Source organism: Lepus europaeus, chromosome 15 (assembly GCF_033115175.1).
Source record: "Lepus europaeus isolate LE1 chromosome 15, mLepTim1.pri, whole genome shotgun sequence".
Classification (NCBI taxonomy): domain Eukaryota; kingdom Metazoa; phylum Chordata; class Mammalia; order Lagomorpha; family Leporidae; genus Lepus; species Lepus europaeus.
Window position 1 is genome coordinate 93,712,565 of NC_084841.1, and position 23,624 is coordinate 93,736,188.

Genomic DNA, 23,624 nt, shown 5'->3' on the forward strand with positions numbered 1-23,624 from the left:
GTGCTTCTGTCTGTTCCAGAGCTTTCAACCAAAAGGTGCGGTCACATGTCAGGAGGCAGTGTAATGATCTGAGTAGTTGTCAGATTAGACATAAAAATTACATATCATGGTTGTGTGAAATTTCGTTTTTTCTCAGTTCTCCAAGAGTAGTTTGGGGAGAATAAATGAATATAGCTAAATATCCTTTATATTCTTTTCAGACTTGGTTATCTGTGGAAAGAGCCATTTCCCTTTTGTTTCTAGTAAAACTTTAGAGGTTATGGTTTGTTTGTTTGTTTGTTTTTTATTTATTTTTGACAGGCAGAGTGGACAGTGAGAGAGAGACAGAGAGAAAGGTCTTCCTTTTGCCGTTGGTTCACCCTCCAATGGCCGCCGCGGTAGCGCGCTGTGGCCGGCGCACCGCGCCGTTCCGATGGCAGGAGCCAGGTGCTTCTCCTGGTCTCCCATGGGGTGCAGAGCCCAAACACTTGGGTTTTGTTTTTGACAGGCAGAGTGGACATTGAGAGAGAGAGACAGAGAGAAAAGTCTTCCTTTTGCCATTGGTTCACCCTCCAATGGCTGCTGTGGCCGGCGCACCGTGCTGATCCGAAGCCAGGAGCCAGGTGCTTCTCCTGGTCTCCCATGGGGTGCAGAGCCCAAGCACTTGGGCCATCCTCCACTGCACTCCCTGGCCACAGCAGAGAGCTGGCCTGGAAGAGGGGCAACCGGACAGAATCCGGCGCCCCAACCGGGACTAGAACCCAGTGTGCTGGTGCTGCAGGCGGAGGATTAGCCTATTGAGCCGCAGCGCCGGCCCAGGCTATGGTTTTCACGATGAAGTTATTTTTCTTTCTCAGACCTGAATGTTTGTATTAGTAAACACGTGTGGAATGTCTCCTGCACTCTGAACGCTGTGGTGTCAGCTGTGGCAGCCTGGGTCCAGTCGTAAGGCTTCTCTTAGCGTTTGTGTGGGCAGTGGGTCATCGAGACGGGCAAGCAGCACATGAGCATAGTGGCGGTCTGTGGGTAGAAAGTGCCTTGGGATTGTGTTAGAGGAAGTTATTACTGCTGCCAAAGCGGCAGAGAGCCGTCCTTTTAAAGGTGTCCTGTACTCTGTGTGTGGACTTGTACCTGGAAACGTCTGGCTGTTCCACAAGTGTCTGTCAGACCAGCACGGACTGTTTCTGAGCAGTGTTTGTGGGCAGGCGGAGTGCCCCAGCATTATCTGGGTGCCGGCCAGTTCAGCTCTCAGCCAGCAGTGGCACAGTGCTCAACAGCCTGCAGTCACAGGCTCCAGAGAGAGAGAATCTAGACAAAATTCACATTTTAAAGGGTTTCTTCTAGACTATTTGTGTAACACCTATCCCTCCTTCGGTATGCAGCTAGTGTTTCATTGTCCCGAACACCCAGACCCCTCCTGTTTTTCTGTTTCTCTTCCTTTTCCCCATTGAACGTGTCTGTATGTGTCTCATCACCCAGATGTCTATGGCAACTACTACTCATACCCCCTTTGCTTGGATAAAACTAATGCACACTACTTCCGTTGCACACTGGCCAGAGGCCTCGTCTGTGCCCACTAGAGGGGCTGAGAGTCAGTCTTAGGTCATGTGCAGTGTGCTAAAGGGAGCCTTCCGGAGGCAGTTCATCTTTCATTGTTTTATTTGTTCCAGCACCTGCCTGTTAGCCGCAGATGGATCAAAATCAGCTCCAGGTGCTTATTACAAATAGAGGAGGAGTCGTTGGGGAGTGAGATTTTTTTTTTTAAGTCAGCCTTGTGAAATGATTCTGACTAACACTAGCGGGGTCTGAGAGGCACTCACATTTATTAATGTCAGTAGTAGTTGGAATGTGAGTCCTGTGATAGAGTCCTGTGAGAGAAGCAGACTTGGTGATGCCGCTCACATCACCGAGCAGCTGTTGAAGTTGTTTGCATTCTAGCACACGGTGGTGGGGAGTGTCCAGCCTGTTTGCAGGGGAGCTGTATAAGGCTCACAAAATCATTTGGTGTGGCCCTGCCAAGGCAACTGAGAGAGAGACTTGAAATCCAGTAAGTCTGTAGCAAGCTAACTTTTAATTTCACAATTTTGTATGGGTGCAAATGATGTTACAAAGTATCCAAATGGCCTTTGGCAGAATAAAGATGCCTCCCCTTCAAGTTCCATGGGCAGGTTTTACAGCACAGGGATTCATCAGTGCAGTGGTTTTCAACAAAGCATCACAATTACCTCTGTGAGTCTGCTGTTTCTGATTTCACACAGTAAACCTGGAGGCTTAAAACACTTTTATTCACTTAGAAATTTAAGATGAGGAAGGTGGGCCGGCGCCACGGCTCACTAGGCTAATCCTCCGCCTTGTGGCACCGGCACACCGGGTTCTAGTCCCAGTCGGGGCGCCAGATTCTGTCCCGGTTGCCCCTCTTCCAGGCCAGCTCTCTGCTGTGGCCCAGGAGTGCAGTGGAGGATGGCCCAAGTGCTTGGGCTCTGCACCCCATGGGAGACCAGGAGAAGCACCTGGCTCCTGGCTTCGGATCAGCGCAGTGTGCCGGCCACAGCGGCCATTGGAGGGTGAACCAACGGCAAAAGGAAGACCTTCTCTCTGTCTCTGTCTCTCTCTCCCTGTCCACTCTGCGTGTCAAAATAAATAAATAAATAAAATAAAATGAGGAAGGTAAGGCCACACTGAAATTTAGGATTCAAATACAGTATGCTTAGAGCACTGTGTTTTTGGATTTTTTAAAGGCTTTTTTTCATTGTATATGAAATCTTTCTTAAAATGAAGTGATACTTTCCTGAGAAGATGCAACACAGAAGTGAAATAAATCGTTTCCTCCCTATGATTGCTTCCCTGGCTCCGTCTTTGTTGTTTGGTCTGTTACGTGCAGGAGTTTACCAGAGCTAACCCATCACAAAGCTTACTCTCTGTCAGCCTTCGTGCTTTAAACCAAATGGGAGCTCTCGCCTGCCCGCACACCTCCACCCATGCCCAGCAGCTAAGTTTGGAAAGGACCCTAAGTGTCCCCTGCTATCTGCTCGTGCAGAACAGCCTCAGTGGGTCAGAAATAGTCTAATGAAGGCAACAGAGTTGGAGCTGAAGTTTCGATTTTCCCCTGACTCAGGTGGCAGTTGAGTATGGGACTGTGTTCATGCCACAGGGGCTTGGACGGACGGAGCTGTGTCTCCTCTCCTGTTGGTGAGGTGTCGTCTTCTGTGAACTCTTAGGGAAAACAAGAGCGTACCGTAGGCCCACGACAAGGCAGTTGGGTCATCTTCTGTGTGGAGATGGAACTGTGTTCTTGAACAGTTGGATTTATTTCTGGACACTAACCTTTTTAAAAGCAGTACATCATTCCCCAGCCAACAAATCTCTGCCGCTGCCAATCATACGGTGGCTTGTCCATTTCCAGTGTGTACAAAACAAGTGGAAGCAAGGACATTACAATTGGGAGGGAAGGAGGATTGTTACTTAAAAGGCTTTTAAATATGATGTCACTATATATTCTTTTAACAACATCCTCTAAAAGCCTTTGCAAAAACAGTCCCTTCGTCCCTCACTTGTTAACAAAGAGCGTACTGGGACTGCTCTTTAAAAGGCTGTTGAATGGTGATACTGTATTTTTTAACGTCAGCATCATTTAGAAACCTTTTAGAGAGCAGTCCTCTTCGCCCACAGCTGACAGAAGGGAAAAAGGACATGGGGGGAGGGATTGCTCTTTTAACGGTCTTCGGATGGTGCTGTCAATAAATACAACAATATTGTTGTAAAAGCCTCTTTCCAATGGCGAGTCAGCTTTTTGATATGTACTTGTAACCTCATGGCCCTACAGTATGTAACAGATTGGGTTTTTAATGCTGACCAAAAACTCAAGTTTACTTATTGTCTCAACAGTGCCTTTTTAAAGTGAACTTTTTACATTTTAAAACTCAGTTTCACACGTACCGCCTCCCCAGACCCTCGTCACCTGTCAGTGAGACAGGCCGGATGTGCGCACTAGGCTCCATTTGCCGGAAGAGGAAAACCAGGTCTCGCCGCCTGCAGTCCAGATCCCACCAGCTGTCTCAGGATAACAATTGTTTCTTTATTTGAAAGAGTGATGGGGAGAAAGAGTTTCTCCATCTACTGGTTCACTCCCCAAATGTCTGCAGCAGTCCAAGCAAGTCCAGGCCAAACCCAGGAGCCCACGAACTCCACACAGGTCACCCACATTGGTGGCCGGGGCCCTAATACCTGGGCCATCGGCTGCTGCCTTCCTAGCTGTCTCGGCAGGAAGCTGGCCCCAAACTTGAGCTGGCACCCGGCATCCTTTCAGGATGCTGGCATTGCAGGCGGTGCCTGAACCTGCTGCGCAACACCAGCCCCACTGTCATTTTTTTTACATGGTGTTCTTCATCAGACTTTTCAGTAACTTAAATAATGAACTAATCCCTTCAAGTTACTATAAAGTAGGATTCCGTTCTTTCAGTACTGGAGGCAGACAACCACATGACAGAAATTTTATTAATACTGTAATCTTGATAAAGAAAATGTAGAATTTTTTTTTTTATTATTTTTGACAGGCAGAGTGGACAGTGAGAGAGAGACAGAGAGAAAGGTCTTCCTTTTGCCGTTGGTTCACCCTCCAATGGCCGCCGCGGTAGCGCGCTGCGGCCGGCGCACCGCCCTGATCCGATGGCAGGAGCCAGGTGCTTCTCCTGGTCTCCCATGGGGTGCAGGGCCCAAGCACTTGGGCCATCCTCCACTGCACTCCCTGGCCACAGCAGAGAGCTGGCCTGGAAGAGGGGCAACCGGGACAGGATCGGTGCCCAGACCGGGACTAGAACCCGGTGTGCCGGCGCCGCAAGGTGGAGGATTAGCCTAGTGAGCCGCGGCGCTGGCCCGAAAATGTAGAATATTGCCTTGAGGTGTTGCAGTCTTCCTGTGAGGCTGTGGCATTCACAGTTTTTTAAGGTTCCTTTGCCTTGTAGTATATGTTTGAGAAAATATCCCTGGAAATCTGCTTTGAGACATCAAGCTTACTGAATAAATGATATTTTAAAGACAGTTCTAATCCCCTGTTATTGATAAGGTTTTGGGGCTTACTCTGCTCCTAAGGCTGTTGATTCATAGCTAAGTCACGTGCACGTTTTCTAGCTGCCTGAGGTCTGTGCACTCCCTGCGGCTCCATGAGGGGCGCCGTCTGTGCCTGCATCGGAAAGACCGTTTGGTGTTTGTTGAAACAGGAATCGCAACCTTCTGCTCGGCAGAGCTGATACCTAACAGCACTAACTGGCAGTCTTAGCTGTGCTGCACCAAACATTGTGTTTAATGTCACAGAAGGGCGCGTTGCGCCAGCGCCAGCAGTCGGGCAGTCCTGTGCGTCGGTGTTACCCTGTAACGTTCAAATTCACACTCAGACAAGTTGAATGACTCTCCTCTCGTCAAATAGCTGTAGGTCTTCTGGATTAAATTCTAGCCTGCGTCTTTGTAACCCTACCTTTCAAATAAATAAATAAATCTTTTAAAAGAATACTAATTTTAAAGATGAAGCTTTCTCGCTGTTTACAGCTATTATCTTATCATCTCTATGAACTTTATATCCCAATAGATGCTGCTGTAAAAAGTCAGTCAAAACTAGATCCAGTAACAGTATTTTATATTCTGAAGATCTTCATATTTTTGAACTTCAAAACAGAATAGATTACTAATACTTAAGAATGATCGAGTAACCGGGTTAAAGCAGAAAACATTGTGTTCCTAGGGCTTCACTTCATGGCGGCTTACATCGCTGAAAGAGTGGTGCAGATGTAGGACGGGGTTACTCCAAGGCACTGACTTGACATTCCATGTTTTATTTTTCAGATCTCATTTTAAATTTTATAATTCAATCATTTTGAACAGCTATGTTCAAAGAAGTTTTACAACTTTAATCTTAATAATCTCAAAAAAAAGCAGACATGCTATGTCATAAAATAACTATTAGTGACTAGTTTGTATCCTATAAATCTAACTTGAGTTGATAATATGGTCCATTACCAGCTAACTGCAGAGAGTATTTTTCATTTTACACTCTTCAGTTACTTTTTAGTGAAGTGTTAAAAAATATGAAGCTTTTCTCCTCTTTAAAATTGCACGCTGTCTGTCTGTTATTAGGGAGATAACAGCTCTTATAAATGTTTCAGTAAGCGCTAAGTAGACAGTTATGTGCACTCTCATTCCACGCTTATTTGCTTACTGTAATAAACTGATAAAATATGTGTGGTTTGTCTCTGTGTATCTACAGGCATCATGAGTCACATAGATTTCCTTTAGAAATAATGTTGTGTCTGCAGAATTGATTGCTTATTTTCATAAACCATCTAAAGGTACACAAACGGCTTTTATTATTTAAACATGTGCTATATGAAGATTTGTAGAGGATTATCTCGTTGTTCCTTGATGCTTTTTCGTTGTGTTAACTCTTGGGGAGGCTTCTTATTTTATAGTTCCTGCAGTTAGGGCACGGAGTGCATGCTCAAGAATTGGGGAGGGTGACACACATCACTTAGAACACAGCCAAATTTTCCAATTCTTTGAACATTAGGAGTTAAACAGTTGAATCCAAAGGAATGTTTTCAGACACTGCCATTTATTCTAGGCTGTTTGTAGAAGCTTTTTGAGGACGATGCTTACATCTAGAACGAGGTATTTCAAGAATCAGTGTTTATATCATAGAAGTCCTCCCAGGTAGTAAGTTGTCCTTCATGTTTGTCTTTAGCAGATAAGGCTTTTAATTTGTTTGCATTTATGTATAATTGAGGCCTGCAGGTCAAGTCAGCTTTAAAACCAGCAAGAGCTCTGCTTACATGGTGCTCCCGAAGAGAAGGCTCTTTGCAGGAGTAGTGTACCATCGAGCCTTCAGCGTCAAAGTCTAGTTGTCACCAACACTACAGGCATATTATTTGCAAATCCCCATAATCATTTTAAATAATAAAATTATACTTTGAGTCACGAAAATTCTCTTTTCGACATTCAGCCTAAAAGTGGAGAGTAGACGAGAAGATGGACAGTAGACCTAATAAATAGGTAAATTTTTTGTATATAGTGGTAGGCTGTTTACTGGCTGTGGACAAGGAAGAGGAATCAGAGCCGAGAGATGCGGTTGGGTTAGGCCTCCTCACGACGGTAACACCTGGGCGAAGACGTGGATCACAACTAAGCCAGAGGAGTTCCTGGAGACAGTACCTCAGGCAGAGCAGAGCCAAGGGCCTGTGGTGGGTGTAGTGGGAAGCTGGGGTGATGGCAGTGAGCCGAGGAAAGGAAATGAGATCACGAAGGGGAGCCTGACATCAAGACCCTCGAACCCCTCTGTTTGCTTTTTACTCTCTGTGGTCGGGAGCCCCGGGAGAGTTTTGAGCATAGGGTGACATGATAGAACTGTATTTTCACTGATGAATTCTGGATACTACACTCAGAACAGACTCAACAGAGCCTAGCATCTGTGTCCAGCAGGGCGGGGAGTAAGAGGCGGTTCTGTACTCCAGGGGAGAGGTGATGGCAGCTCACCCCGCGCTGGTCACTGAAGGCAGTGAGAAGTCGTCATGTTTTACTTAGTTTGTTCAGGTAACTGGAGCCCTTCCCTGACCTCTGCCTTGGCTCTCACCTGTGCCTGCCTCTGTCCGCGCGCACCTCCCTCCCCGACTCAGTCAGCTCTCGGAAGCTGACTCGGTAAGCCTCTTGAGCACTGGGACCTTTGTCTCTTCTCTGTGTCTCTACTGTCGTGTCTCTATTCTGTGTCCCCAGTGCAGTGTTTGGCACAACAAATACTGTAAATGTTAGATGAAACAGTGAATTAAGAAATTAATGATTAGTGGTGCTCTTCATGGACAGAATCCTGAAATACCTAATTCTTGCATAAGACCGCCTTTCTCCCAAGATGGTCGTGGGATACGCAGGGTCATGGGAAAGAAAGGCAAAGCAGTGCTTTATTGGGCGAGGCCTTGCTTTCTCACCCCAACACGGGCCTCCAGGACTGAGGACTGCCCACATATCAGGACTTTCTTTCCAGTGGAAGGAAGATTAAATAGCTTGAACCGAAGCAGTCTATTAGTCGGACCATATGAAACTAATTATTTGTCTGTGTATACCTACGGAAATGGCAGATACGTGTAGTTCACTCAAGTCTGCGGCAAACCTGAGTCCCTCATCTCTCCGTTCTGTATCTGCGAACATTTGAGGAAAAGATGCAAGGGAATGTGTTCTCTCTTCACAGGTTTTCCCCCCACCTGCTAATGTCTTGAAATCAGACTAATCCCCATCAGCAGTAGACTGAGGGAGATAAATGATAAAAATACAATTGAAGTAGCTTAGGAGGAAAAAAAAAAAAAAAGAAAGAAAATGCAGGCAGGAAGGCTGGAGCACTTTACAGAAAACTAAGCTGCAACAAGGGCAGGACTATGTCCAGACCTCAGGAGCCCCCAGAACCAAGTTCTGTCTCCCATTTGTGCTTTTGGTGGACATTGGCTTTATCCTCCATTTTCCTCACAGGAAATGTGGCCACAGACAACACTATAGTTTTAAATCTCAGTATTTAAGCTGCTCTACTTCCTAAATCCTAAATCCAAAAATCTGTGGAGAGGGACTCACTGAGCAGGGTGTTGCACCTGAGCCAGTTAACTGTGGCCAGATCATGAAGTGGCGTAAAAACGTGCTGGGTCCGCCAAGAAAAAGTGGCAGTGTTCCTAGTATACTGGGCAGATGCCTTCAGCCACGGTCAGTACAGGCAGAGCTCCCTCACAACCAGCACTTAGTCTTGAGTTGCTGTTCTTTTTTTTTTTTTTTTTTGCATGCATTTCATAAATACATTCGGGACATAGTAATTTTTCCCACCATACCGCCCCCCCCCCCCACTCTCCCCCTACTTCCTCTTCCCTCTCCTGTTCCCTGTCTTGTTTTTTACCATCATCTATTTTCATTTAACTTTATTCTATACAGAGGATGAACTGTTCTAGGTAAAGAGTTCAGCTTGCAGTTCTTCGTTGCCATAAGACATAATGAACACTTGTCAGCTGCCCCAACATTTGATCGTACTTCAGAAAGCCATGGTGTTTGAGAAAGGAAAGGCCAAAGGAAAACGTAGTCTGTCATCAACAAAGCCACCATCGTGCCCGGTGCCGTTCTGTAGCTTCCAGAAAGGCACCCCTGGGAGCCAGATCCTCAGCCACCATCCGCTCCAGCCGAGTGCTGCGGCACAGCTCTGCTGCACTTAGCTCCTGCCGAGTGTTAATTTAGCTCTTTCAATGATAAAATATACTTGTATCAAGAATGGTGAAAGGTTTGGGATGTTACTGGTGGAAGACATGGGACTCCTGTCTCAGGGACGAAGGACAGCTTGCTAGAACCGTAGCAGTAGCCAACATGACGTCACTTGCTCCGCTTCTCCCAGCCTCCCAGCCTCCATTCCCACGTGGTGAAAGCTAGGCTGCATATGGCTCACAGGTTGTGTGTAGTAGTGTCCCCTATCCCTGGTTCCACTTTCCAGAGTGTCATGTTCCTTGATCCCAGCCAACTGAAAATATTAAATGAAAAATGCCAGAAATCAGTAATTTATAGTTCTTAAATTTATTGCAGTGTTCATAATTTTCTGTTTTATTATCAATATTGTTAATCTCTTGCTGCGCTTTATCAGAGATATGTATGTGTGGAGAAAAAAGGTGGAATACACACACACACAGGTGTGTGTATATATATGGGGTTGAATTCTGTCCATAGTTCCAAGCATCTGCTGAACATCTTGGAACACACTCCCACAGACAAGGGGTGACTGCCATAGGGGAGCTGTTGTGTTTAGACTTGACAAGGATCTACCTTTTGTTCCTAAACCCTCATTTTATAGCTGAAATCCAAGTCATTCTACAATTAATTTACCTTTGTTTTAGTCTAGTAAAATTATTGATACCTATAACATATGAAGTAGAAAACCATTCATGATGTTTAGCATCTTAGAAGATAAGCAGCCACAGATCTTATATATGATCCATATCTCTGGAATATAGGTGTCTAATCTGATATATAAAATATTAAAAGTCTTGGATTAAGTGCACTATGTATGGAAATTATTGAAGGACTGTGGAACCCAATGGTTTTATTGAACAGAATGTCACCTGAGCAGTTCATGTAGATATTTGGGAAGTTTGGTTTAATATGACGTGTATGAACTTAGGAAGCAAAGGTTAAAACGTAATTGGACATTGTCAGTTCCTTTCTCTGGCTAAACAAGTAGGTGTTATTACTGCAGCGAGGTGTCTATGATCTGTCTTTCTGTGGAAGAGTACAGAGACCTTTCTGTATTACCACAGATAACCCTGAGGGATAGTCAGGGAGGGCCGATTTACACCGTGAATTCATCAGGAGATGCTTACTGGCTTGAACTTGGTTGAGTATAGGAGAGTGAGTGCGACACAGATCACACTTTTTCTTTATATATTCTGTGATAGCTTTGTAAGCAATTACAGTAAAACTGCAGAATGTGAGATGAGGGCAACAAAATAAATACTTGGATGCGTGTCCCAGTTGTGTTTAAGGCTGACTGTCATAACCTCAGTGGCATTGGAATTTAGGGAGGAAAAAAGATTTTTGCTGACTATAAACATATGTATTTTGTATATTTGTAAATATATGTGTGTGTGTGTGTGTGTGTATGATAAGCATGGATTACAAATAGTATGTGTTCTGTGTGTGGTTGATTGTTCATGCCTAAAGATTTTTCTTTTAGGCTATGCTAATCAATCCTTGAGAGTTCTTAATGATGATAGAGTAAACATGGAAATAGAAGGGTTTTGAAAATAATTTCTATTCAGGGAAAAGAACCTTATTATAGAAGTGATGTTGCCTTGAAAATTAATGTGTGAACTGTTGTTGTCATCAGAAGACTAAAGTAGAGTGAACAGGCCACTTGCCCCATTAATTTATAGAACCAAAACTTGAAATTCAGCCAATTATTTATTTTGTAAATTTTTTAAAAGATTTATTCATTTATTTGAAAGAGTTACACAGAGAGAAAAGGAGAGGCGGCGGGGTGGGATGGTGGGAGCATTTTCCATCTGCTGGTAAACTCCTCAGTTGGCCGCAATAGCCGGAGCTGAGCTGATCTGAAGCCAGGAGCCAGGAGCTTCTTCCATGTCTTCCACCTGGGTGCAGGGGCCCAAGGACTTGGGCCATCTTCTACTGCTTTCCCGGGCTGTGGCAGAGAGCTGGATGGGAAGTGGAGCAGTCAGGACTCGAACCAGTGCCCGTATGGGTTGCCAGCACCGCAGATGGTGGCTTCACCCGCTACACCACAGCACCGGATCCTATTTTTTAGATTTTTATGATGATTATTCTAAATTGCCCAAGCTTATAAGTTGAGCTTTTGGAGAAAGAATACTGTGTTTTATTGGTGCTTAGAAGGTACTATTTAACATTTCCTTCATATGATATTTAATGTTTGGCTTACTTTTTAAAGATTAACTTATTTACGTACTTATTTATTTATTTGAGAGGCAGAGCTGTAGAGAGAAGGACAGACAGAGAGGGAAGAGGAGAGAGAGATGTTCGATTCACTGGTTCACTCCCCAAATGGCCACAGTAGCCAGGGCTGACCCAAGGCAAAGCCAGGAGCTGGGAACTCCATCTGGGTCTCCCATGTGGTTGACAGGGACACAAGCACTTGAGCCATCTTCCTTTACTTCCCCAAGCGAATCAGCAGGGAGCTGGATTGCAACTGCCTTGGCCAGGACTTGAACCAGTACTCATATGGGATGCAGGCAGCCAACACCAGCCTTGGATTTTTGTTGAATTTTAAATTAATGCTGCATTTTAATATCAGATGTGAGTAGCATAGTGAGCACAGGTTGATATGATCTGTATTTTCACAGTTACAATGGATAACCTAGTTTGAGGGAGCATGCTTGTTAGAAAAGATCTTGATTAGGCCTCTTTAATTACAAATTGATTTAAAAAAAAAAAAAAAGCAAAGCAAAGCTTGTCCATGTCAGTCCACTCAAACCTAATGTGCAGTGTGCTTCATCTTTGAATGGAGGGATGACTGCGACGTGGCTTTAGAATGGACAGTGTTTCTTCAGTTAATACGCTGCCCATAGTTCTAATCAGAATAACGTTGAGAAGGAATTTAAGAAGCTAACATTCAGTAGAGGGAGAAACAGATGATCAGCCAAGAAAAATATTTTGAGGTAAGGAAAGACGAAGAAATATTCATTTTACCAAATTGAATCACATTGTGGGGATGTAAGAATTAACGCAATGTGGTACTGGTTTTAACAGAGGAATCAAAGCTCAGAAAGGTCTCCTACTGCACGGGCGGCTGAAGCATTTGTATTTACAAATCACTGAGGAAAGGCTATTCATTGGAACATACAGTGAAACATAGAGATGACTAAGTGTTTGCAGAAAAATAGTTACATGTAAATTCACTATCCTTAAGTCAACCACACATGAATTAAAAAAATAGATAAATAAAACTGTGAAATGTCTAGAAGAAAATGTAAGTGAACAGTTCTTGATCTCGGGACGTGGAAGATCTTTCTAATAGTTAAAACATAGGAAAAAGCCACTGTAAGCCAGAGGTTGTGGCCTTCATTTTACTGGGAAAGGAATTCAAGGTGAGGTAATATTTGAAATGAAGGTACAGGATATTTGTCATTGGTACGTGATACTGTCTTGTAGTTGAAACACTCCAAAAAAAAATTACTTAGCTATTTAAACTATTAAGAAAGCAAGATGGGCCAGCGCCGTGGCTCAACAGGCTAATCCTCCACCTTGCGGCGCCGGCACACTGGGTTCTAGTCCCAGTTGGGGTGCCAGATTCTGTCCCAGTTGCCCCTCTTCCAGGCCAGCTCTGTGCTATGGCCCGGGAGTGCAGTGGAGGGTGTCCCAAGTCCTTGGGCCCTGCACCCCATGGGAGACCAGGAGAAGCACCCGGCTCCTGGCTTCGGATCAGCGAGATGCGCCGGCCGCGGCGGCCATTGGAGGGTGAACAACAGCAAAAAGGAAGACCTTTCTCTCTGTCTCTCTCTCTCTCACTGTCCACTCTGCCTGTCCAAAAAAAAAGAATGCAAGATGGCCAAATATAGACTACATAGGCGACAAGCCAACAAAAACGTTCAGAAGCTCTAAAAGCATTGAGTATACTTATATAAATGAGATTAGTCTCTTCCTAATAGGGTTATAGTGTCAAAAGTCTTTTAATATGTGCCTGAAAAGTAGAAAAGATGAATATTCTAAGGCATTTTTGTGTCATTTATAACTAATATCTATATGCATAACATCCTAATGTTTGTTGTTTATGTAATACTTCAGAGAAACCAGGAGATCATGTAAATGTTTGCTTCTTTTTTAAGAGCAGGAATAACTGTATCTCTGATTTGCCTTTTGTTTCCTTTTCCCGTGTGGCGCAGGTCAGTCCTCCAGTGTTCGTACCCATGAAAACGCACGTGCTGCTTCATCGAATGAGTGGGAAAGGACTGGCTGCCTGCTACTTCTTCCCAAGAACACCTTGCACTTTTGGCGCCAAGATGGTCTCTGTCCAGATAACACTGAGTAACACCACTGACCGAAAGATAGAACATATCCACGTAGGGGAAAAGAAGCTTCCTGCCGGCATGCGGATGCACGTGTTCAGCCCAGTAGGTCAGTACCAATTCTCTTTGAAAACCTGGTGTTTGGTAACTAAATGTGTTCATTTTGAAAGTTAAGTCAGAGAATTTAAAGAAACAAAATAGAAAACTATTTCATTGACTTTATTAGCATGCATGGTTCGTATTTGTTTTCTCTTTAAACTGAGTTGGCCATAGAACATACATAGACTGCTCTGCTCTTAGGGGATGAGGCCCTGGCAGCAGCAGTACCAGTAGTGACACCGGCGTGAGTGTGCAGTTGTCACTGTCGTCCCCGGTCACCATCTGCGTCGCCTCCCCCCACCGCTCTTCAGACTCACCTTCATCCCCTGCCTGGTTGTAGATCAATGGCAAGAAAATCAGTGTAACTTTTTGAGCTCCCTACCTCCCGGTGTCTTGAGACCCTCCCCTTAGCTCCTGCCTTGACCCTACCCTGCATTCTCTGGTAGAAAGTGAAGGGAGTGGAGACTGGGGGGTACACGAGCCTGCCTTGTCCATTCCAGCAATGGAACATGGACTGGCCGATAATACATGACCAGTGTTTGGCCACATTGCCTTCTAAAATATTTTTAATCTGTTGCCACAACTAGAAGTTCTAGACTGTTTTGTTTGTTTGTTTTTTACATTTTAAAGAAGACAAAAAATCTGACTTTCTTGGGGCAAGGCACCTGATGAGGACACTGGTCTTCCCCACACAGCAGCCCAGTGGTGCTGAGCCACAGCTGCCTCCACGCCTGTTGCATCATATCGTCTCCCCAGTCAGCTTTCATGCCATTTATTACCACCCTTGCAGTTTTTAAGTATTTTGCCAGAGGTACACCTCTTAAAAATTCAAAGGGGGCAGGCATTGTGCACAGAGAGCTAAGCTGATGTCTGCAGTGCTGGCATCCCAGATTGGAGCACTGGTTTGAGCCCCAACCACTCTGCAAGGCAGCAGAAGATGGCCCAAGTGCTTGGGCCCCAGCTACCACGTGGGAGACCTGGATGGAGCTGTAGGTTCATGGCGTCTGCTGGCCCAGTCCAGCCTTTGTGGCCATTTGGGGAGTGAACTGGCGGGTGAAAGTTCTCAATCCCTCTCTGTCACCTTGTCATTTAAATACATCTTTAAAAAACTTTAAATGTAACAGTTGTCTGTCTGACTTTGATTTTAATGTAGTGTGGTGTTTAGAATATCCATCTCTGTTCTTTCTGTTTTTTCTAAGTGGAGAAAATCCTAAGGTTTAGTTGGGAGAAACTTTAGAGAAAAACCTGAATTAAAAATGATAAAAAGTTTATGCTGTTGTATCCTGGAAATGTTATAATCCGGAAACTTGAGAGATCTCTTTGGTTTTTTGTTTGTTTATGTGGTTATGTAATCTGAAATGGGTACTGAGGGGTATTATTTGTATTTATTTTTTAGTTATTTGAGAGGGAGAGAAACACAGAAATACACACACACACACACAAACACACACGGGGGGGGGGGGGGGGAGTGAACTCCCTCTTCCTGTAACTCTGCCTTTAAATTAAATAAGCAAATTTTTTTGATTTTTTAAAAAATGTCACCCAAAGGTCAAAACAGTTGAGTAGTGTTAATGTTTCTTAGGGCTGGCTTAATGAGGATGAGTTGACCTCCCGTTTGGCTATGTAGGCTAGAAAAATCACTGTAATAAATCCCGTAGTGTAACCTTAACGCAGAATAACATTTGAATGTACAGCATTATCATGGTCCTACTTACCAACTTTTCCTCTTCATGCACACGTAATTTTTTTTTTTAAACAGGCAGAGTTAGACAGCGAGCGAGCGAGAGAAAGAAAGAGAGAAAGGTCCTCCTTCTGTTGGTTCACCCCCCAAATGGCCGCTACAGCTGGCACACTGCACCTATCCAAAGCCAGGAGCCAGGTGCTTCTCCTGGTCTCCCATGCTGGTGCAGGGCCCAAGCACTTGGGCCATCCTCCACTGCCTTCCTGGGCCACAGCAGAGAGCTGGCCTGGAAGAGGAGTGACTAGGACAGAATCCGGCGCGCCAACCGGGACTGGAACCCAGGGTGCCGGTGCCGCAGGCAGAGGATTAGCCTAGTGAGCCACGGCGCCGGCCACGTACGTAATTTTTGATGACCATAATGTTTCTTTCTTTTTTTGGCATTGCTTAAATCCTTTCAAGATAGAGTTCTTTCCCATGTACTTTGAGTTACTGAGTATGCTATATAAATCAGCCCTCCAAAAACATCTTAAAAATTTCAACAACAAAAAAATAGTGTCTTTTCACATTCTTACGAAATAAGGTACTTAAGATATTTGTTTTATTTATTAGGCACAAACACATATGTTAAGGGATCTGATAGCTTTATAATTTGTCACCATCCTGTATTTTTTTTTTGTTTTTGTAATATGCGATGATTTTTGTCTGAATTTTGTCCTGTCTTCAACATTAAAATGGGTTCTATGCAATGTCAGGTATAATGTAAGCTGTTTTCTCAAAGAGATCAAATACATAAGGGAATGGGTTTTTTTGGTTTTACAAAAGATTGTTTATTTCAAAATCAGAGCCACAGAGAGAAAGGCAGAGAGAGAGAGAGAGAGAGAGAGATCCTCCATCCACTGGCTCACTCCCCAAATGGCTGCAGTGGCCAGAACTGGGTCAGACCTAAGCCAAGAGCCAGGAGCTTCATCCTGGTCTTCCACTTAGGTGGCAGGGTCCCAAGCAATTGGACCACCCTCCGCTGCTTTTCACTGGTCATTAGCAGAGACAGGATTGAAATAGCCGACAAGACATGAGCCGGCACCAGCTAGATACCCAGCATTCCAGGTGGTGGCTCTACCTGCTGCACCGCAACACCAGCCCTGAGATTTTTTTTTTTTTTTTATAAGATTCATTCATTTTGAAAGAGTTATAGAGAGGAGAGACAGAGAGATCTTTCATCGCTGGTTCACTGCCTTGGTGGCTGCAACAGCTAGCAGTGAGAGCAGGCTGGAGCCAGGAGTCAGGGTCTCTATCCTGGTGTCCTACCTGGGTGACAGGGGCCCAAACACTTGGGCCATCTTGCACTGATGTTCCCAGACCGTTAGCAAGGAGCTGGATCAGAAATGGAGCAGGCAGGATGCCACCCAGCACCCATATGAGATGGCGGCATCGCAGGCAGCAGCTTTCCCCACTACACCACAACACCAGCACCCCAAGATTTTTTTAGAATACCCTTAAGCTCTTTGTGCTGTGTTTGGTGACTTAGTGCTAACAGATGACAAATTCTTAGATTTCACTGGTCAGTTGTCACGTCAAGCTGGCATCCGAATGATTTCATTTTTCGTTATTAATGATGTGGCACGGTAGAACCAGTGCCATTTCGGCATAACCATCCCAAGTACAAAGCAGTAAATCTGAAAGCAGTATTCAAATATAGTCTTCTAATTGGGTGAGCTTCCTCAATTTGGTTGGTTCTAAATATTGTAAAAGTCATTATATGAACAATTTTATGCTGATCATTTTGCTCTTGATGCATTCCTACAATAAAACATGCCATTGATCATGAACCGTCCTCCAGAATTCGCCTGCCGCTGAGCTCACGGTTCATTGTCTAGGACTAGGACAGTGTCAGGCTCGGTGGAAGACTGCTGTCAGCAAGGCACTCCAGGGCTGTCCTCTGTCAAGTGCAATACAGCACGCGAAGCAGGCAGCTCTCAGTTGCAAACGCCTCATGTTTTGGAATGATAGCGTTTGCTGCCAGCGTGGTGATGCAAGCAAACCCCAATGTATTTATGGCACAGAAGATGTTACAAATTCACTAAGGCATCGCCTGGAGCATTGATTGATGGAGCTCTGAACTGATAACTGTGAAAATGCTTGCATACATACATACACGTGATAGGTAGCTGACCCACAGTACAGCCTGTTCACCAAAGATCTAGGCAGTGACTCTTCTGGTACTTGTGGGGCAGACAGGTAAATATTAGCTCTGGAACAAGCAAGATTCAAACTAGAATCAGCAAGCCAGTGTACTGCTGAGCAACCCAGTGGCGTTTGTTTTAAGATTGATTTTACTTATTTTGAAAGGCAGAGCGACAGGGAAGAGAGAGGAATATGCATCTGCTAGTCCACTCCCCACATGCCTGCAGTTGAGTGGCAGGAGCCCAAGCACTTGGCTGTCATCTGCTGTCTCCTGGGCACATTGGCAGGAAGCCGAATTGGGAGCTCAAGTAGGCAGTACTCAAACAAGGCCTCTGGTAGGGGTTGCAGGTGTCCCGCTGGCAGCCTCAGTGACTGCACCACAACGCCCGTCCCCCCACAGCACTTTGAAGTCAGTGTGTAAGTGCCCTTTTATAAGGCATGATCTTCACAGAGCCTGTGCGAGACAGACATAATTTTTTTTTCAGATTTATTTATTTGAAATGCAGAGTTACAAAGAGGGAGAGACAGAGAAATCTTGCATCCACTGGTTCACTCCCCAGATGACCAAAATGGCCAGGGCTGTGCCAGACTGAAGCCAGGACCTGACCAGACTTCCTCCTGGCCTCTAATGTGGATGCAGGGGCCTAAGCCCGGGGCCACCCCCACTGCATGCCCAGGCATATTAGCAGAGGTGGATTGGGAGTGGAACAGCCAGAACTCGAACCAGCGCCCATACGGAATGCTGGCATCACAGTTGGCAGCTTTGCCCAATATGCCACAGTGCCAACTCCCAAAATAATCATTCTTAATACAGTAAGCATGTTGAATTATGCTTGTGTCTCATCTACACTGTCGTCTGTCATGGTGAATGGTAAATGTCAAGCCATACTTAATGACGCACCCTAGGACAGTCAGCTTAGCAAGTCAGAGTGCTTGCCAAGGTACAGCTACCTCTGGAGGTTGTCTAGGGAGTAAAACTAAGCCTGCAGCTGTGTTGTGGGATGCCTGCAGGTCCTGGAAGGCGTGGAGGAGAGTGGATGGTGTCTGTTGTATAAATACGTGTACGATGCCGCATAGTTACTCGGGGTCTGACCAAACTTCGGAAACCAGCAGAAGGAAATGCTGTTGTTTGTCTTCAGTTTTATCATTGTCGACTGAGGGGAAAAAAAACAGTATTGTATATTAGTATAGTTATTTCCCACGCTTGGTTAGATGATAATTGAACTTCAGAAATTCCAGATCTGTAAGTTGTCACTTTATTATTTATTTCGTCAAAATAATCAGATCTATCACTAAATTTTCTTTAAGTGATTCTTGAAATAATTGCATTACATTTATTTTACTTTCAATTATGTCATTCTTCAGGTAATTTCAGAGTACATCTTAATTTCTTCTAACTTTGATTTAATTTTCATTTCTAAATTTTGAATGTTTTTGCATTGAAGATTTAGAACATTATTTAAAATGTCATTTTTATATCTGGAATAATTATTCCATAGTTTTAAATTCATGATCTTTTACAAATTCCCGAAGTCCATTACAAGTATTCAAAACAGGAATGCATTTATTTCTGTCTCACTTTCGTCATCTGTAGACTCAGTTTTTTCACACTTGAAATTTCACAAGAAAAAATATTTTCTGAAACATAAATAATTGTGTTTTCAATGGAATATTGTAAAATAAGTTATAAAAAAGAAAACCTTTAGGCCAAATAGTGAAATTACCTTTTAATGTGTTTTCGTAGTCTTGGTTTGACATTTTTCTTAGAAGTTGGCATTGGATGTGACTGTTGTAACCAGACTTCAGATATTACATGAATTCTCAGTGTCTGGTTTGCCTTTTTCACATCGTCTGTGTTCTCATGTCTGAATCGTCATTTCCTAGACTCTCTCGAGCCTGAGGGATCCGTTACTGTTTCAATGGGCATTGACTTCTGTGACTCGACTCAGACTGCCAGCTTCCAGTTGTGGTAAGTTCAGTTCTGTTTTTTGTATTGCTGGTAAAGGAAAGCAGATTAAAAACCAGGCTCTCAAAAGCTTTTTCCCTGTGAGAGACAAAAATATTTGAACAGATGTGTTTTCCTTGGTAACATTCAGTCCAAGGTGAAATAGGTCTGTACATTGTGATAGCTGCGTGTGTTTTTGGTGTTCGGTCGGTATACACCTAGCCATTTTGGTCTGCATTTATGATTGAAATTCTGTTTGCTGGTTAAAGAAAGTGGTAATGTTAAGTAATTATTCTTACTTAACTTTTTAAAACAGTTTTGAAAAAAACTATTGGGCAGCTGAGACAAAATACCTTTTGAGACATGGCATCGTCCGAAGACACCCTGAACTCAAGAGGGGGATTACTGATTTTCTAGTGCCTGAACTTAAACTTTGTGTCCCATTTCACTTTAATTTACAAATGTCATTTGATGAAAATCAAAAGAGAGCATTTATGCAGTTGACCAAGGTTTTACTAAATACTGTTTAAAAGAGTTTTTTCAGGAGTAGATTTCTGTGTTACTGTTTTTATACATTTCATACATTTCTGATGAAAATCACTCTTAGCAACATCACTTTAAAAGCTATATTCTTGCATCTTCAAGAATTAACTTCAACTTTTTTTTTTTTTTTTTTTAAGATTTATTTACTTATTTGAGAGGCAGAATTACAGACAGAGAGGGAGAGACAGAAAGGTGTTCCATCTGCTGGTTCACTTCCCAAATGGCCGCGACAGCCAGAGCTGGGCTGATCCGGAGCCAGGAGCCATGAGCCAGGAACTTCCTCCAGGTATCCTACATGGGTGCAGGGGCCCAGGCACTTGGGCTAACTTCCACTGCTTTCCCAGGCCATAAGCAGAGAGCTGGATCAGAAGTGGAGCAGCTGGAACTTGAACCAGCACCCATTTGGGATGCCAGTGCTGCAGGCAGAGGCTTAGCCTCCCATGCCACAGTGCTGGCCCCTCAACTTCCTTCTTACATTTTTCTGATGTAGGGTACAATTTATTTTCAGATGAAATTGCATTTTTTTAATTCCAAAAAGAATTGAGACATTTTATTTATCTAAATTTTAGCTATCTTAAAACAGAATTTGTTAGGTTTAAAAAACTCCCAAGTTTAGGAAGTAGGCATTTTAGAAGAAATTTCTACACTTTTACATCTTTGCAGTGTACCAGTACCTGCAGCATAATGTTACACCTTTTATTGCCAGGAACCCGCAGTGATGAATATAAGCAATGTAGCATAACACATTGATTTTATGCAGATCATCACCTTTATGTTTTGGGAGGTCTGCTGTATTAGTGATATATAAAAACTGATTACTTTTCCTAACATTGCCTAGTAATTGTTTATTATTTTTCTATTAGACAAACAACACAGATCAATATTACTGAACACCAGACTATGAGTAACATCACTCTGAATAGATTTACCTCCAGCTCCAGAGGTGCATTCATTTTAATGATTTGGACAATGTGAACCCAACGACACAGCTCACATACCAAGTTCCACCAACATTTAAAAACTAAAAGAAACTCCTTTTTCTTACCAGTTTATATAAAGAACCTTTTTTGATTTCTGTGTAATTGGGAGGGTTTTAAGTATTTTTGTTAGAAAACTTCTGGACAGGATTTGCGTTTTATCTTTCGCAATTAACTAAGCCCTTTAAGGATAATGCATTTTTTTATGTTAGGGAGTATTTATGAACAACTTTTTTCTCAGTTTCTCTTATGTACAATTTAGGAAAATGGTAAATTTATTTCACAGAGAAAATAACCTTAGCTATTATGAGTGTTCTTATTAATTTGTTTTTCTGTTGTAATGGTATATATTAGTTATTTGCATTTTGTTAAGCACAAAAGAATACTAGATCAAAAATTATTTTGTGTGTTCCAAAAAGAGCACTTTGTCTTACATCAAGTGTAATTGATCCTGAAGCAGTGTAATCACAATTATTCACTTTCTTAATTGGCCTGCCCAAAATCAGAAAATGGAAACCGATCGACAGTGTTTAAATCAATAGCTTCATAGTAGTGCTGGTGGGGGTAGGGAGATAGTGGTAATGGGGAGATCAATTGGCCTCGGATGCCAGTCACTGGCTGTGCCTTTTGCATAGTAAGTAGCACTTTTTGCTTAGTGATGTGCTGTATTAGTCTTGGTAGTTCAATAAGAAGGAGGAAAAAAGCGAGAATGGCTGATATTGAATTTTTTCCTTGAAATACATTATATGAATCGATACACAAAATTATGGGTAATGAGAGCATATTTGATAAGGAGACTTCAGAAATGCTGGGGACATGGAGTACAAGCCTTCCAGATGCTCTGTTTATGAGGAGAAGAGGAACAGGAGTAGAAGGTTCCTCACTTTACCTCTGGGTTAATTCTGTATCATTATATTTACACAGATAGAGACAAAGCTGTTGTATATTTAACCATATAGTTATATACATTTAGCTGTGTAACTGTATATCTAGCTATATAGCTGATAAGTATTAACGTCTCCCTTTTTTCTGTATTTTAATGGTCAGGTTAAATTCTTGATTAAATTGATTGAGATTGAAAATGTGTGTAATGCACATAAATGTCTCTCCAGAAGTTGACGCAGTACATGGACAGTTCTGCGCCCTTGTGATCAGCAAGCATGAATGTGTTAAACACTGTGAAAAATAGCGTTGTTGATCAAATTAGAGAACTGAGCGCTTGCATCCACCCTTCCTTTTGTCCAAAAATCCGTTTAGACAGACAAAAAATACATCTGTAAAAAAAAGAGACTTAACACTAAAAAACAAGAAAGAATGCTGTTAGCTGACCAGAAGCGGTAAAGAACGATTGGCAGTGAAAGCAAATGGAAGCAGGTAAACAATCGCAGAGAAAATAGAAATCGCAGGGCAGAACACTCACGGGAGAAGATGGCTGTGCCGGTAAGAACCACTCTGGCGGAGCCTCGAGCACAAAGTGAGGAGCTGGAAGTTTGAAGGCTTACTACGTTCATCAGGGAACTAAGGAGCTCTCAACCCCTGGCTTCCCAGCCTTCACCGGTGGCAGACAACATACACACGAAATTTGAGGTCGAAGAATAGCACTGTAAAGAAAGCAAACCACTCGCCTGAAGAGACTTTGATGTGGGTATGGGGAACCTTCAGGAGGGTTTGGGGCTGTGCAGAGGAGGCAAGGATGGTCAGAAGTGGGATGAACCGGGGCCGGCACTGTGGCGTAACAGTTAAAGCAGCCACCTGTGACACCGGCATCCCATGTGGGCACGGGTTCATGTCCTGGCTGCTCCAATTCGGATCCAGCTCCCTGCTAATGTGTCTGGAAAAGCAGCGGAAGGTGGCCCCAGGGCTTGGGCCCCTGCTACCCAGGTAGGAGACCGGGAAGAAGCTCCTGGCTCCTGGCTTCAGCCTAGCCCAATCCTGGCCATTGCAGCCATCTGGAGAGTGAGCCAGTGGATGGAAGATTCTCTTTCTCTCTGACTTTCAAATAAATAAATAAATCTTTAGAAAAGAAAAGAAAAAGAGGAATAAAATGAAAAAGTTCTCTCCAAGAGAGTTATATTCTCCAGCCCCTTTCACTAGGGCGAAGGGCGTCTTCTGCCTTGGTGGGGAGAAAAGGCCTCGCATGCCTGCTTCCCAGCTCCATGTCCATGACTGCCAACGTCTTACCCAAAAGCAATCTTCCGTTGGCCCACCTGGAGAGAGGAGACCCGTAGTGTGTCAGGTGCCTGCACTGTGCTGGCATGGTCTGAACACCTGTGTCCCGTGTGTCAGTCGTGTGTCAGGTGCCTGCACTGTGCTGGCATGGTCTGAACACCTGTGTCCCGTGTGTCAGGTGCCTGCACTGTGCTGGCATGGTCTGAACACCTGTGTCCCGTGTGTCAGTCGTGTGTCAGGTGCCTGCGCTGTGCTGGACATGGTCTGAACACCTGTGTCCCGTGTGTCAGTCGTGTGTCAGGTGCCTGTGCTGTGCTGGACATGGTCTGAACACCTGTGTCCCGTGTGTCAGGTGCCTGCACTGTGCTGGACATGGTCTGAACACCTGTGTCCCGTGTGTCAGTCGTGTGTCAGGTGCCTGTGCTGTGCTGGACATGGTCTGAACACCTGTGTCCCGTGTGTCAGGTGCCTGCACTGTGCTGGACATGGTCTGAACACCTGTGTCCCGTGTGTCAGTCGTG

General features: G+C 43.9%; 1 protein-coding gene across 2 annotated transcripts in view; it reads left to right on the plus strand.

Annotated features, from left to right (window-relative positions):
- AP3B1 (adaptor related protein complex 3 subunit beta 1) overlaps nucleotides 1-23,624 on the plus strand; it is a 288,775-nt gene that overhangs the window by 238,372 nt on the left and 26,779 nt on the right. For both annotated transcript variants that reach the window (XM_062212530.1, XM_062212531.1), the window contains exons 23-24: nucleotides 13,386-13,617; nucleotides 19,354-19,438. In XM_062212530.1, the coding sequence (XP_062068514.1) occupies nucleotides 13,386-13,617; nucleotides 19,354-19,438 (317 nt within the window). The remainder of the gene's footprint in view (nucleotides 1-13,385; nucleotides 13,618-19,353; nucleotides 19,439-23,624) is intronic.